Source organism: Haemorhous mexicanus, chromosome 2, assembly GCF_027477595.1.
Source record: "Haemorhous mexicanus isolate bHaeMex1 chromosome 2, bHaeMex1.pri, whole genome shotgun sequence".
NCBI lineage: Eukaryota > Metazoa > Chordata > Aves > Passeriformes > Fringillidae > Haemorhous > Haemorhous mexicanus.
In genome coordinates this window covers 46,985,853-47,000,147 of record NC_082342.1, presented here as the reverse complement: position 1 = coordinate 47,000,147, position 14,295 = coordinate 46,985,853, and the positions used below count along the sequence as shown (strand labels likewise).

At 40.9% G+C, this 14,295-nt stretch overlaps 1 protein-coding gene across 2 annotated transcripts in view; it reads right to left on the bottom strand.

Moving 5' to 3' along the window:
• The window catches only part of ELMOD1 (ELMO domain containing 1), a 42,842-nt gene that overhangs the window by 4,224 nt on the left and 24,323 nt on the right, over nucleotides 1-14,295 (bottom strand). The window contains exons 3-9 of one of the 2 annotated variants that reach the window (XM_059838652.1): nucleotides 13,359-13,504; nucleotides 13,185-13,213; nucleotides 11,941-12,038; nucleotides 6,386-6,515; nucleotides 3,250-3,383; nucleotides 1,969-2,037; nucleotides 1,660-1,683 (exon numbers count right to left, since the gene is read on the bottom strand). In XM_059838652.1, coding sequence (XP_059694635.1) covers nucleotides 1,660-1,683; nucleotides 1,969-2,037; nucleotides 3,250-3,383; nucleotides 6,386-6,515; nucleotides 11,941-12,038; nucleotides 13,185-13,213; nucleotides 13,359-13,504 — 630 coding nt within the window. The remainder of the gene's footprint in view (nucleotides 1-1,659; nucleotides 1,684-1,968; nucleotides 2,038-3,249; nucleotides 3,384-6,385; nucleotides 6,516-11,940; nucleotides 12,039-13,184; nucleotides 13,214-13,358; nucleotides 13,505-14,295) is intronic. The other variant, XM_059838653.1, reaches the window with a different exon arrangement.

Below are 14,295 nucleotides of genomic sequence, written 5' to 3'. Positions count from 1 at the left end.
AGCCTTTTTGTGTTTTCAGAGATATTCGTGATACTCATCACTGATGATGAGGCACGATTCACCTGAGGCAGCAAACATGAAAATACTCCTCTGACAGCAAGTTTTTATGACCAGCTAAATTAGAAATCACTCAAAAGCCAAAGACAAGGAACAGTGTTTCCTATTATTTGGCACAATAAGGCAGTGCTTTTCAAGGACACAGAAGACGCCTCCCTTAAAATAAAATTAGTCAGGGAACAGATTGATTTTAAACTAAATTTCAGCTCTTCAACGATTTAAAAGATCTGTGATCCAACCAGTCAGCCAACATCCCACTAACCAGGTTTGAGTCTACTGAAATAAGCAGGTTTAGCAGAAATCATTGCCTGCATTTAAAACCAGCTAAAGGCAGGCACAGAACTGACCCTAACCAGGGACCTGCAGCCTTGACATGGCTGTGGGAGCTTTGCCCTAGTAAGGCAAATCAGAGTTTGCAAGCTTTAGGTCCCAAATTATAGACAGGCATGTGTGAAAGCATTGTTCTTAGACTATTCTTGAACTTCAGTAAGTATATACTACACCAAAAACAATTCCCTGAGCTTCATGTAAATATAGTCTATAAAAATTGTTGTCAGTAACTACTGAAGATGCTAATAGATTCATACCCATTGTGACCTGAGGGTTACTAGCTGGCATGCATGAGGGCAAAAACTTCAGCTCCTAAATAGCTTTGCATACAGGAATACACTCTTATTTGCTCATCCTCTAAAATCTGAACCATCTTCGTAGGCTGTGGAATAACACCAGTTAGAAGTCCCCAGGTAAAGACTGAATAATAAAGGTGGCACACATAGGATGTGGGCAAGTGAAAAGGTTCAACTGAGATAGAAAATCCATTGGTCCCATCAGAAAACAGCACAGCTGCTAAGCAACCACATCAGGAAGATCACCACGGGCACCACCTGCAGCATCCATCTTCTACTGACTGCTCTGTCAAGGCACAGAAATTGCACAGGCTCACACTGCACTCCAAGACTGCCCTTGGTAATCAAACATGCAAATGAAGCACACTAATATGTTCCAAGGGCTTTTTGTCACAGAATTACCATTAGGAACTCAACAAAAAAAAACCCCAAGAACCCTGAGGAGATCAAAAGCTTCAGGATTTAGGTGTGAACCAGCTTTATGGATATCTAACACTACTGGCAGAAGAAAAATGTCTTTTAAGGCAACTGATTTCTATGTAACTGGCTAAGAGGCCTCCACTCCCCAGTAATTACAGAGTCTCTGATTGACAAATTACCTACAGCACAGTTTGTGACACTTGAAGGTTCCTGATGTCTCAGCAGTCAGGGCAATGGAGTAGCCACACTGGAACCATCCTTAGCCAAGGTAGACAGAGTATGTGACTATATATAAAGGGGCTTTTCAGCTCTGCTAACAAATATTTGGCCCAGACTACTTATGATTATCAAGTCAGTCACTTGAACAATATCAAGCAAGGTGGATTTCATTTTTGATATATAAGCATGTTCATATGTACCCAGTGTTCCTCCTCCCAGTTGGAAAGAATATAGATCTCCCAGTGTTGCAACAAAAACTTTATAACACACCAAGTTGTAGTTCAATCGTCATTTACATGTAGTGTCTCAGAAAACTTAGAAAAAAGAAAAAAAATACCTTAGTTCCTTCTTAGTGACTTCCCTTTATTATGAAAAAAACAGAAATTAAAATAAAGGTAAATAAAAACACAAAAATAATTTGAAATCAGAAGTGAAAACAATTAACATGAAATTTAACTATTTCCAAGATTCACAATACAAGTTTGCCTCTTGCACCTGATCAGCTTTCAGGATCAGTACTTTACAATAGACAGCGTGTGGCAATACTCAAGGATATGCCCAACAATGAGAAAAAACCCAGCCCTCTTCCTCAAAGAGAGCCAGCAGAGTGCTCTCTCAAGTTACTGTTTCTGGTCTCAAGCATTACCTGTATTTAGGGTGAAGAGAATCAGTGAGAACTTGTTGAGCTATCTCAGTGTCCCATTCAGCAAAATACCTGCAGACACATAGGTTTAGGTGAATTGTTTAAAATAAAAACAAAACCAAAAAAAGCATTTGAAGTCATATTAAGCTGTCTATACATACATTTCTAAAGGCAGGTGCACGTTACACAGTATGAGTAGCATCTGACCTGTTAAACTCATTAAACTGCCACTCAGACCCCCGAAACTGAAAGGTTAAAGCAGCCTCCAAATCCAGGAGCACTCCTCTATGAGTTTAGTGAATGTGCATTGCCAGAGTGTCCTCTCTACCCACCCTAGAGAAAATCAGCTGTTTATGACTGGAGCATGCCAGGTGCTGAGCTCAAGAGAAAGCAGTTCAGGCTTCTTGATCTGGCAGATTCATTAAGCAAGATAAGAGTCATCACAGAAGACTAAGAAATTAAATACATGGTAGGGATTAATTTCAAATGGAAGTTCAAAGCCAGAGTCAAGAGTCCAGATCCTCAACTGAGGTTTACTAGGGAACAACATACGGACAGAGGATGATTTATGTCCTGCAATCTGTAAAAGCAGAAAATACTTATTTTTCGCCTCGTAAGGAGAAGTTATTTTACCAAATGTTTCCAAGTTATGTAACTGCATGCAGCAAATACAAGGGCTGGAGAAAATAACAGGCATTAGTCAATTCCCAAATTACAAAGCACAGCTATGGCATTAACACCTGGTGTGCATGAGTTGGAAGGAAAAAGTGATGTAAACTAACTGCTTAATTTTGAGCATCAAAAAATTGAAGATAGAAATTGAAGTAGCAGTCAAACTATCTAAATCTGCCATCAGTGACTGCATATCAAGTATTTTGCTTAAGAATTCAGCATGAAATTCCCAAAGACAGCAGCTGAGCAGTGACATAACCCTCCCACCTACATACTTCCAGGGCATTTTGTTTAAGGAGATCTAGATACTGGTGAAAATATACTTTACAATTTCTTTCTGGTAGGAAGAGAGTGCTAACTCACTGTGTCAGAGAGAAACTAAAAAAAGGGCTTAGCAAGTGGGTATTACAAGGTTGAATTAGGAATGCTGAAAGAAAGGAGACCCCTTTGAGAAGAGAAACACTCCAAAAATTAAGCTAGCAAATAAATTCTTTCATTTGCTCAGTATGAAGTCCCTGGTACTTTTATAAATTATTCCCACAGATTTGCTAAAATCTGCAAGTAATGCTACTTTTCATGACTTCAGACACATCTGCAGAGGGACATACTTACACCAAGTTATATAAGCCCAGGAGACCCATTCCTCTAAAGTCTGTTTTAGGATCGTCACCTTGGAAACCAATTTCACACCACTGCTTCGAAATCCGAGCTTTCAGCGGTGAATTCGGCTTCAAGCATTTCCACAACTAGGAAGATTACAGGTAAAACATAATTCAGTTTAATTCAGTTTCCACATAGTAGAGCTTTTTTAATTTCCTCCTCTTTTTAAACCAAGCTAAGTTCTGAACACTGAACAGCATCCCAGCATTTCTATCCCTGCTTTGCTCATGCTTTGTGCATCCAGGTGGTGTCTGCCTCCATAAGCACAGAGACAGGAATGGCCTGGAATTTGGTTGTAAATCACTGACAGAGCAGCAGAGCAGCTTTGAGTCCCTGAGGCTCTGCAGCAATCTTTTCTCTGGCATCTTTTGCTAGTCTCTGGAAGGGTTATAAATCAAGAGGCTTGGCTACCACAGTGTTGAAAAGCAAATTGGAGCACATTAAAAAAAAAAAAAATCCATACAAGGATAGCATGTGCACCATCATATTTAACTAAGGGAAGAATCATTCATTGATCTCACATAAAGAAATGTCCGAAGTGATTTAACAAGCCAGATCATCAGCTGGAATAAATCCATTTAACTGCACTGGTCCAGCAACTTTAGTGCCTAAATATCATGTTGCTATGCCCCTAAAAGCAGCCTCAATTGACATATGCCAAATCATACCTTTATGCACACCTCATGCGCCATATCACAAACTCATCCTTTTTGAAGTGTATTAAGAAATCAGAATTTAGAATTAGGAAAGCATACCTTTATGCACACCTCATGTGCCATATCACAAACTCATCCTTTTTGAAGTGTATTAAGAAATCAGAATTTAGAATTAGGAAAGTGTATTAATCACCAGTCATGAGTTGGTGAGTACATCCTCAAGAAAATCACTAGGACAAAGACTACACAAAGAAAAGAGCTACGTGCACATTTCCCAAATTAAAACAGAAATTGTTTTAATTTTAGCAACTGCATTTAAAATTAAGTGCTCTGGGAAGGTTAAAATCTTAATGATTTCACTTTGTAATGACTGCATAAAGCATCATTGTTTAAACCAATGTTCATCCATCAACAGTAAATACAGTATTAATCATTAGTACAATCACATTAAGTTAATCTTTCTCTCGTTCATAAAGTACTCTCCTGGTAAACATGAATAAATTATAGCCATTAGGAACCCGAATTACCCATTGCAGAGATCACTCAGCAGAGTATCTAGAAGGAATGAAAACCAATGAGACTACTCTTACACAGCGAGGATTAAAAAATTAATAAAACCCTTGGACATATTTCCATTTGACATTTGCAAAAGTAGAAGATCTGCTGTAAACAAGTGCTAATACTTAGGTGAAACTGATACTTTTTTGTATCATTTTGACTTTACATAATGTTGCATAAACTGCACTGTTTAATCTCCCCTCAGACAAACGCTGAGTTTCCCTTCTGCTTTTATGCTCATGTAATTATGTTTTTAAAGCACTTACATGACTACACATCATTGCTGACATGATTTTCAGGCTGGATGGCAGGGAGAGACTACAGCCAGCTCCTTGGTCCTTTTCACCTATGACCCCAGACCCTAGTTGCTCTCTGGGCAATGTAGATGCTTGTATTTAGGGAATTTAGGGATGCTTTCCTGGAGCCAAAGGCCCTCTTTAATCTGCAGTGAGGTGCCTGGTATTTTCAGTGACCAACACTGTAGGCTGCCACCTGGATCTCTCACCTGCAAGACACAGGCTTCCCCAATGGGTAAATCTGTGTGTGTCTTTAGTTAAAACTCACTCTACTCCCATAGATTTGTGCATTTGGATGCACAGGGGCAGGACTTGAACAGAAGTCCATCTGCCCAAGTCTACCTGATGGTTAGAACACTCCTTCAGGGCAGCTCTGGATTTGGACCATTCCTAGGTGAGACTCCCATCTCCCATGAGCAGCAAGCCTTAAAGGCAGCTTTCCAGACTCCAACAGGAATCCTGACCATCTGAGGCATTTTTAGAAGTACTTACTTGCATCTGACAGTGCTTGTATAATATGCCTGCTGGGATTTTTGGAAGACCAAGTAATTACGGTAAAATTTCCAGAAGCTCTCACTGTAACTTGTGCAAAGCTTTGCACTGCAAGCTACAGCATGGAAGACATCTTCATCATGGTGTGGTATTGTTAAAGTCTTCAGTATTTTTGTCTTAAATTGAAAAAGAAACCCCCCCACAACCAAATAGGTAGCATGTTTTTATAAGAACTCTGAAAATTCTCTAAGAAGGCATTTTGCTTATAGACAATAAACTCAATATCACTTATTCTGTTTCTTGGCATTTCTCTGAAGCACCTTGCAATAGCTGCGGTTAAACCAGGATCAGGACCAGGGCTTGCTTTAGGCTGTTTTCCAGAACCTTTATTTTTTCATCAACTTCTTTCTAGTATAATGACTCTCTAGCTCTTCCTCTGCTTATGGCTCCAAGATAGAAAAATTGCTTTTATTATCTGCTCCAATGCAAGGCTTTCCTGAAAGCATGAAGGAAGTAAAACCCAATTGTTATGGTTTTCCTGACTCTGCATGTATTATCTAAAGAATAGTTTCATTTTGGTTTTGTGTGAAAATACATTTGGTAACTATAAATGTGTAAGCTGTCAACTCCCACTCTTCCATTCCACACAATAGAAACTAGATGTTTGCCATTGGTATACACAAACATTGCCCTGCAAAAAGACATGAAATTGAAGAAATAAATTTGTAAATCGGTTAATAGAGAAAAACACCCTTCTTGTGCTGGAGAAAGGAGTACTGAAGTAGGACATAAAGCTGCTTTTCCAGAGCTCACTGCAGATAACAGCTCTGTGCTCCTAGACCTGTGTTATCCAGTGCCTAGATATAGTCCAGCCAAGGGAAATGCATTTATCAGCCAGGGAGTGAGCTGCTTGCTTGGCAGGTGTTACACCCAGCCCAGATTATAATGCTGTGTAGTCTTATCTTAAAGCAGGTACACGATGGAGGAAGGTGACAACAGCTCTCGATGTTCCAAAGAGGTTTATGAAGCAGGCTTGGGGGCTGACATGAATAAAGGATGCCCCCTGAGCCCCTCTTCAGTGCCTACCTTCAGCAGCATTTCCTCGTGCTGCGGATTCTCCGAGTCGTACGGCTCTCGGCGCAGCTTCTCCACCTCTGCAATGAGGTTTCTGTAGCCCACAATCTGCAGCAGGCAGGCCTGAAGAGACACTCCCAGCCTGAGGGTGGGGGGAGCAACATATTCCACCTCAATTAGGTATAGCCATGAAACAGCTAATACAAACAACATCCACGAATTGATAGTCTAACACTTCAGCTGCAACAGGAGAATTTCCAAGAGATCAATATTACATTAAACAAGGCATTGTGAAGGGCATAGTCTCATTTAGTGCCTTCCTTAGATGATAATATTTGGGATATTTTAAAACTGTGACCGGTGATTTTTCACATTGAAATCACATTATAACTATACACAGCAGCATTGAATACCTACAACAAGCACATTACTGAATCTTTCTCTTCATTCCAATGACAGCTTTTCAAACAACTCCCTGGGATCAGAGATGTGAACTTGAAAAAGGCTGAGGGGGGAAAGAAAACTCAGGAAAAAGCAAAAAATAATTGCTTTGCTTCTGTGTCACTAAAGCTAGCATAAAGAAGCCAAAACCCTGAAGTAATATAGTTTCAAAGATCTGCCTCCAGGCAGATTTGGCTTTTGTCTTATGTTAAGAATCATCATCTTGTTTTTTTTATTTCATTATAATGCAGATTTTTGTGTTTCCTTTTTACATTTTCTGATGCATCATCAAAAAAAACCCAAACTCAACACACATGAAATAACTACCGTCAAAAAACCCTAAACCAAACTTTAAAAAAACCCACCAGAAAACTCTGCACCAAACAACAGCTTTACATTAAGATTTTACAATACAAAATTTGTCATGCAGTATGCAACTGCCACGCTCATAGAAATATTTGCTTAGATATGGGAATAAGCCCTTTAATATTTAATAGTGTGTAAAATTATTGGAACATCTGGTATGAATTTGGAGGGCAAGCTAAGTGGGCACACTTATTCCTCTGTGGAACACAGGCTGCACTGATATTAAGCTGCACAGGTTCCTTCCCTGTCGTGCTTAGTACACTGAAACATTTTGTTTATTCTGTAATACTCTTAAATTTTCTGAACATAAGGATTTTCACTGCTTATCTTTTGAGGCAGGTCCTGCTTGTCTAAATTGATCTCCCTCTATGGCAAGGTGACCTGCCTAGGCTGAGGGAAAGCACGTGAATGTGTTGTACCAGAACTTCACTAAGGTCTTTGACACTGTTTTCCTCAGCATTCTGCTGGAGCTGTTCGTGGTTTGGGGGGGTGCACTGTTCACTGAGTAAGAAATTGTCTGAGGGTGGTAGGGAATGGAGTTATATCCAGCTGGGGGCTGGTCACTAGTGGCATTCCCCAGGGATCGGTCTGGGACCAGGATACTCTGTCTAGTCCTTTATTGATGATCTGGATGAGGGAATTAACTGCACTCTCAGTCAGTTTGCTGATGACACCAAGCTGGGTGGGAGTGTTGATCTGCTGGAGGGTAGGAAGGGTCTGCATGGGAATCTGGGCTGGCTGGATCCATGGGCCAAGGCCAATTGTATTAGATTCAGCAAGGCAAAGCACTGAGTCCCCCACTACAAAAAAGCATTGAGGGGCTGGAACGTGTCCAGGGAAGGGCAACGGAGCTGGGGAAGGGTCTGGAGCACAAGTCCTGTAAGGGGCAGCTGAGGGAGCTGGGGGTGTTCAGCCTGGAGAAAAGGAGGCTCAGGGGGAACCTCATCACTCCATACAACTCCCTAACAGAATGGTGTGTTGGTCTCTTCTCCCAGGTAACAAGAGACAGGACAAGAGGAAATGGCCTCAGGTTGCCCCAGAAACAGTTTAAATTGGATATTAGGGAGAATTTCCTTCACCAAAAGTGTTGTCAAGCCCTGAAACAGCCTGCAGGAAAATAGTGGAGTTGCCATCCCTGGAGGTATCTGAAAGACGTGTAGATGAGGCACTTATGGAAATGGATTAGTGGTGCATTTGGCAGTGCTGGGTTAACTGTTGGACTTCAGAATTTTAAACCTTTTCTAACCTAAATGATTCCACAGTTAGTCTACAGAATCAGAGATGCCAGCATTAGTCCATTTCTCATGCTGCAATTTTATCCCATTTGAAGCTATAACCCTTTCACACAGAAAAGCCTCCACAGTATTTTCCATCCTTCACTGTTCCTTTTTTGTTTTGTTTTTTTTTTTTTTTTTTTTTGTTAACATGCTTCACTAGCTACAGCCTCCAATTTTACAGAAAAGCTGCATTTCAAAGAAGGCTGAAAAGCCTGACAGACTGAATTGCTGTAGAGTATCAGTAAATCATAGCCATAATGTTTTTAACTTCTTTATAGCCTCAGTTTAGAGCAGCAGAACACAAGTTGTGGCAAAGCAGAGCAATTTTATAATAAAAAACCACATGTTTTTAAGGTACAAAGTGCACAACACTTTCAAAGTAAACCATTTTTGCACTTTATATAAAGGCAGTCAAAAGCTCCACGTAATGTTATTTGGGTGAGAGGGTGGGGGTTGAATTAGACTCCCCCCTTTCCTTTTCATTAATGCTTTGTTATTGTTGCCAAACACAGATGTGGGTGAGGTGCTGATGTCCCACACCTCCTCCTTGTCATCCTGGTGCTGGCTGTGGCTGTTCTCAGAGCTCAGGAGCAATGTACCTGGGCTTGCACTCCCTCTGTACTCAGCTCCAGGTGCTCCACCAGATGGAGGCAAGTCCAAAACTGGAGCAGAGGAACCAGATCATCATTAATTCCCTCCCAACTCAAGTCTTCCAGTGACTCTATGTCTGCTTCCATTGTTAGTGTAGACTGCACATCACCACCAGGTCATTCAACCTGCTTGCTCCTACTGCTAAATACACACACTCGTCTGAGAGGCATTGACAAAGGAAAATTACTGTGGGATGCCTTCTCCTCTTCAGATCACAGCAGCCCACAGCTTTCAAGAACAGCCAGTGCAAGCACCCCTGGGATGCTAACTCAGCTCTGCAAAGATGCCACATTAACAAAAATGACTGCATACAGATTTGCAGAAACACAGACACTATGACAGATGTCCCCTTGTCCTTACCCCAGGAAATTTCAAGTCTCTGCTATGCAACACAAGGCCAGAGCTTCTAGACAAGATTGTTTGGATATAAGTGTTTTATGTTCAAGAGAAGGCAAAGCATTGGATTTTCCTTAATCATGTCTAAAGATGCAGCCAACCTGCTTTTGCTCAAATTTCTGTTGAAAACATCAGTATGAAATAAAAGGCTACATGTAAAACTTCAGTGCAGATGTCTAAAGTTTAGCAGAAATATGATTAATTTAATATAAGGATCTATTTAGTGGCAGAGTGTGCATCTATGTATGTGAGCTCATCTTGCACATTTCAGGCCCCCATTCCTCACTGCTTTAAGAAGATATTTTACCAAATGGGAGGGAGTGCAAGGGGAAAAGGGGATGAGAGACTCAAATGCATTAAAATACTGAATGCAAGCATTCTAGTCTGAAGACAATTAGGCATTTGTCCTGTGCTAAGCATATGAACACCAACTGGATCAAAAAAAAGATAATTCAGGTGACTTTTTTGTTTGGGTTATTTTTTCCCTCTGTGTGGCATTTTAAAAAAATATTATCATAGATTCACAGAATGGTTTGTGTTGGAAGGGACCTTAAAGTTTGTCTAGTCCTAACCCCACTGCCATGGCAGGGACACCTTCCACTAGATCAGATTGTTCAGAGCCCCACTGAACCTGGCCTAAACACCTCCAAGGATAGGTCATCCACAACTTCTCTGGGCAACCTGTTCCAGTGCCTCACCACCCCCACCATAAAGAATTTCCTCCTGACATCTAATCTAAGCCTACTGTCTTTAAACTTGAATCCATTCCCTCTTGTCCTGTCACTACATGCTCTCCAGCTCTCTTGCAGGGTCTCTTCATGTACTAGAAAGACCAGACCACTAAAAATGTAACCTAATGTTCAGGGCCCTCATTTCAAGCCAGGAGAAGTCATTTGCATGTCTGCTCTCTCTCTTCTGAAGGAGAACATTGCTTCAGAGGCCAAAGGCATGCCATGAAGGGAATCAGAGGGTGATCTCTGGTGTTATACAAAATAATAATTAATTTCTTGTTTTCTTCTGAAATCATTCTACCCAGTTGTCCATTGGCCCAACACCGAGAAGCGAGCACTTGGATCACCCTGGTTGCTAAATATTGCAGTTCCTGATGTCCAGAGGCCAGGCTCTGAGCTGTGCACATTGACATCCTGCATTTTCCTCATTGCTGGGGTTTTTTTCCTGAATTTCAGCAAACAGCATGCCATGCAGCACAAGAGTGCCAGTGCTGTGATGCCCCCCTCAGATGGCAGCCCCTCAGAAAGGCCTCACATCTCCTGAAGCAGCTGGTCTTTCATCACCCTCCCTTTGAAGAGCATGTGGGCTGGTTCAGGACACACCCCTGGAAAAGCTCTGTGCTCACATCCAGGAAAAACTCACAGGGCTTCTCACCTATGAGAATGAGGGGTTCTCTTTGTTTTGTTTCTCTTATTTTCTTCTTTTCTTTAATGGTTGGGTCACCATTTTTTCAATTCTTGGGACTGTAGTCACCATCACAAGAGCTGTCTCTCAAGTTAGAGAGATGCAGTGTGTTCTATTTCCTTTATGATCAGTGAAGCCTCATTTTAAGACTACCCAGTTACTGGCCTTTTTAATGGGGGGTGTGCTGGGAGGGAGATTCCTGTAATGAGACAAAAAATTATAATTTTCCAACTTAGCTTTTTTGTTTTGTTGTTGCAGCAAGACCTTGGGACCACCTTACCTGTTGATGCTGCTGACCAATTAAAGAAAAGCAGCTATCAATTTATGGATGCCCATTTTTAATTCTGTATACCAACTTCCATCTTGGGAAGAGGGGTGAATCTCAGACAGATCACCTGGATAATATAGCTCTCAACTTTTCTCCTACTGATTCCTGACCTAGACATCTTGCGCCTTAAGCTCGGAACTGAAAGGTAAGGCAACCATAAAAGTGTTATCATCACCTACTCTTGAAATACACACTTGCAAATTTAATGGGTGGCTGTCAATCCCTTCTTACAATAATAAATATTAGTTGTATTAAAAAAACTTCTCTTTGGATAATTAAAGGCAGTTTTAAAATGCAAATCAGCATACATCTGTATCAGCTAAAACAAGATGGTTTCTTCCCTACTCAAAAGGCAGCATACAAAAGCCATCACTGTTCCTGCCAGGACCTGTGGTTTGGTGCTGTTTTATCCCTGGGGAAGTGACCCCCATTAAATCCACGCATCAACAATAAACTAAGACAATCAGGTAGATAAAAGACTCAGGACTTGCTTATTAAGTCACCCTAAAAAAATCATTCATTTTTACATCAGTTTTTTGACAGCAAAGCTAAAATTAGAATTTTATGCTAAGAGACAGAATTAATCTTCAACTTCTGTACCACGATAACAATCGAGAACAAGCTCTCCATGGACCCAAGAATTGAGGAAATCAGTAATTCCCACTTGCTCTGTCAGGAAACTATGAACTTACTGTGGATTTATATCTGGATTTATCCTTTTCAGCTCCATGATGTCATCTATCGTTTTTTCAATAGCATCAGGGTGAACATTAACTGATGTTTGAAGCCGCTAAAAAGAGGTTTTAAACACAAATTAATTCCTACAGAAGCTATTACTCAACAGAAGCTAACAGTGGTAAATTTGTTACCTGAAAGCTTCTGCATTAAGAGCCCAGAAGTCCCAACTCAACACTTGTACCTATCTTTCCCAATAATTCAACCCTTCTGACTTGTTTCAGAGCCCTTGCCCTGTAAGAACTCGAGCCCCTTTGCCCTCGTAGTCAGTTTATCCATTTCTGTGGTGGCTGTCAGTGAAGATGATCAAAGGCCTCAGTGCAGACCAAGAAGCAGCTTCAGACCATCCACCTAATTACACTGGAATTGACAGCCTTCATTTGACATTCCCTCTCCCAACATGCTGCAGTAACACAGCAAAAATGCCCCCAGAAGTTCAGTATTCAAAACCCAACGTGCCATCTGAAAATTTAAGAGGTTGAATTTTCTTGTTCTTTGTCTCAAAACTTCACAATTGCTTAAATGCAATTTTAAAATAAGATTTTGCCTTTCTGTTTGTGCTAGAAATATATTTGTTGAATGTACTATGCTGGACTAAGAGCTAAATGACTTCTTTTTTGCTAATGCTGAGGCCAGGTTTTCAACATCACTGACTCTTGTGACAGAAAATTTAAAGGCTGAAGGATGTTATTTAACATACACACAAATGCCTTAGGAAACAACTCAGGCTAGCACAACCACTGGTACAGTGAAAGGACAAAGTGAAAGCAGCTTTTCTCCATCAATGTATTTAAAAGGAAAAGAGGGAACAAAGTTGGGAAAGTTGCTTTCCAGACAAAAACCCCTGACTTTTCTTTTCTAAATTTGCAAGCAACTGACTGCAGATTACAGACATTCTAAGACAGAATGAGGAATCAAACCAAAAATCCCTAACTTACAACTCTTCACTCTCATGAGCTCCACCATGGCAAATTGTTCCCTTGATTCCATCATTGCCTCAGTGGGACTGTCCCTGGAACACAGGATACTCTACCCAACTTTGCAAGATCAACTGCTATTGGAGACACAAGACCCTCTTCAGTGGAAAATCTAAAACCATATCAAACCTTAAGTGACTTTTTGGGGTGAGCAAACACCAGACTGAACAAACCAACAGCACAGGACATTGTAGAATAGGTGAATAATGAGATCTTTCACTCACCTTACTTTTTGAACCTTTCAGGGATGCCTCTGTAAATGGAAGTATTCAAAAGCATCATGTCAGACAAGCATGTTTACATTGAATCAATTTAATAACATTTCTAGTTAGAAGATATAATTTTCAGCATATGCAGAAAGTTAAAAAGGCATGCAGAACTAAGCATATTGCAGTTACCTATTTTCATAGTTCTGGCAGCTCCAGGTTTGGTATTGTAGCAGATCCTTTGCAATTCACATTGACCTGTTAGTTTCCTGACCACAAACTTCAGGCAGCGCCACAAGCATTTGCAGTAGAAGTACAGGCATACCTGGACAAACATCCTGGCAAAAGAAGAAGCTTGAAAATAAGTCTGGAGCAGAGTTTGTTTCAACATGCTTACCACCCAAACAGAAAGTACTTCCTCACCCCAAATTCCATTGCCTAAGGGCACCTTCAGAGCAAAAGCAGCATTCACACTACAAACATTTATGCCAGTAAATGTTAAATCGCACTTTTTTGTATTAGCCAACAAAACACCCCCCACAAAAAGCACCACAAGCTAGAAGCACTAACTAAGCATACTCCAGAGTCTTAAAGGTTACTTGTGGAAAAATCTTTGTCCTCTTAACACAAAAGGCTGGATAGTTCCTATCGATACTTTGGGAAAACAGGGCTACATGAGAAGGGAGTACAGCTCACTGATATAACGGATGCTGAGAATCCAGGAAGACATCACACCCTGGCTTAGTTTTGCCTCAGCAACCACCTGCTCCAAGCAGAATGCTTGGTTATCCTGACCAACTTGACATCCTGACAGCACTCATGTCACGTCCCTAAGAAGGAAAATTAAGGCAATCAAAGCTTATCCCCTTGCAGAAGAAAAGGTGTTTAAGAACCTGTCTTGAGGACTGCCAGTTCTTCCCAAGACCAGCTGTTACACAGCAGCGATGCCGCACAATTTCTCAAAGTACAGAACTGACAGTAAGCCAAGAATGTAGCCTATGTAGCTACTGCAACTAGTTTTGAGTCCCAGCAACAGAAGAAAGGCTTTGACAAACTGGATGTTATTTCAGTGAAGATGGTAGGGCTGGAGCACAAACCCTGCGAAGAGAGGCTGGGAGAGCTGGTCCTG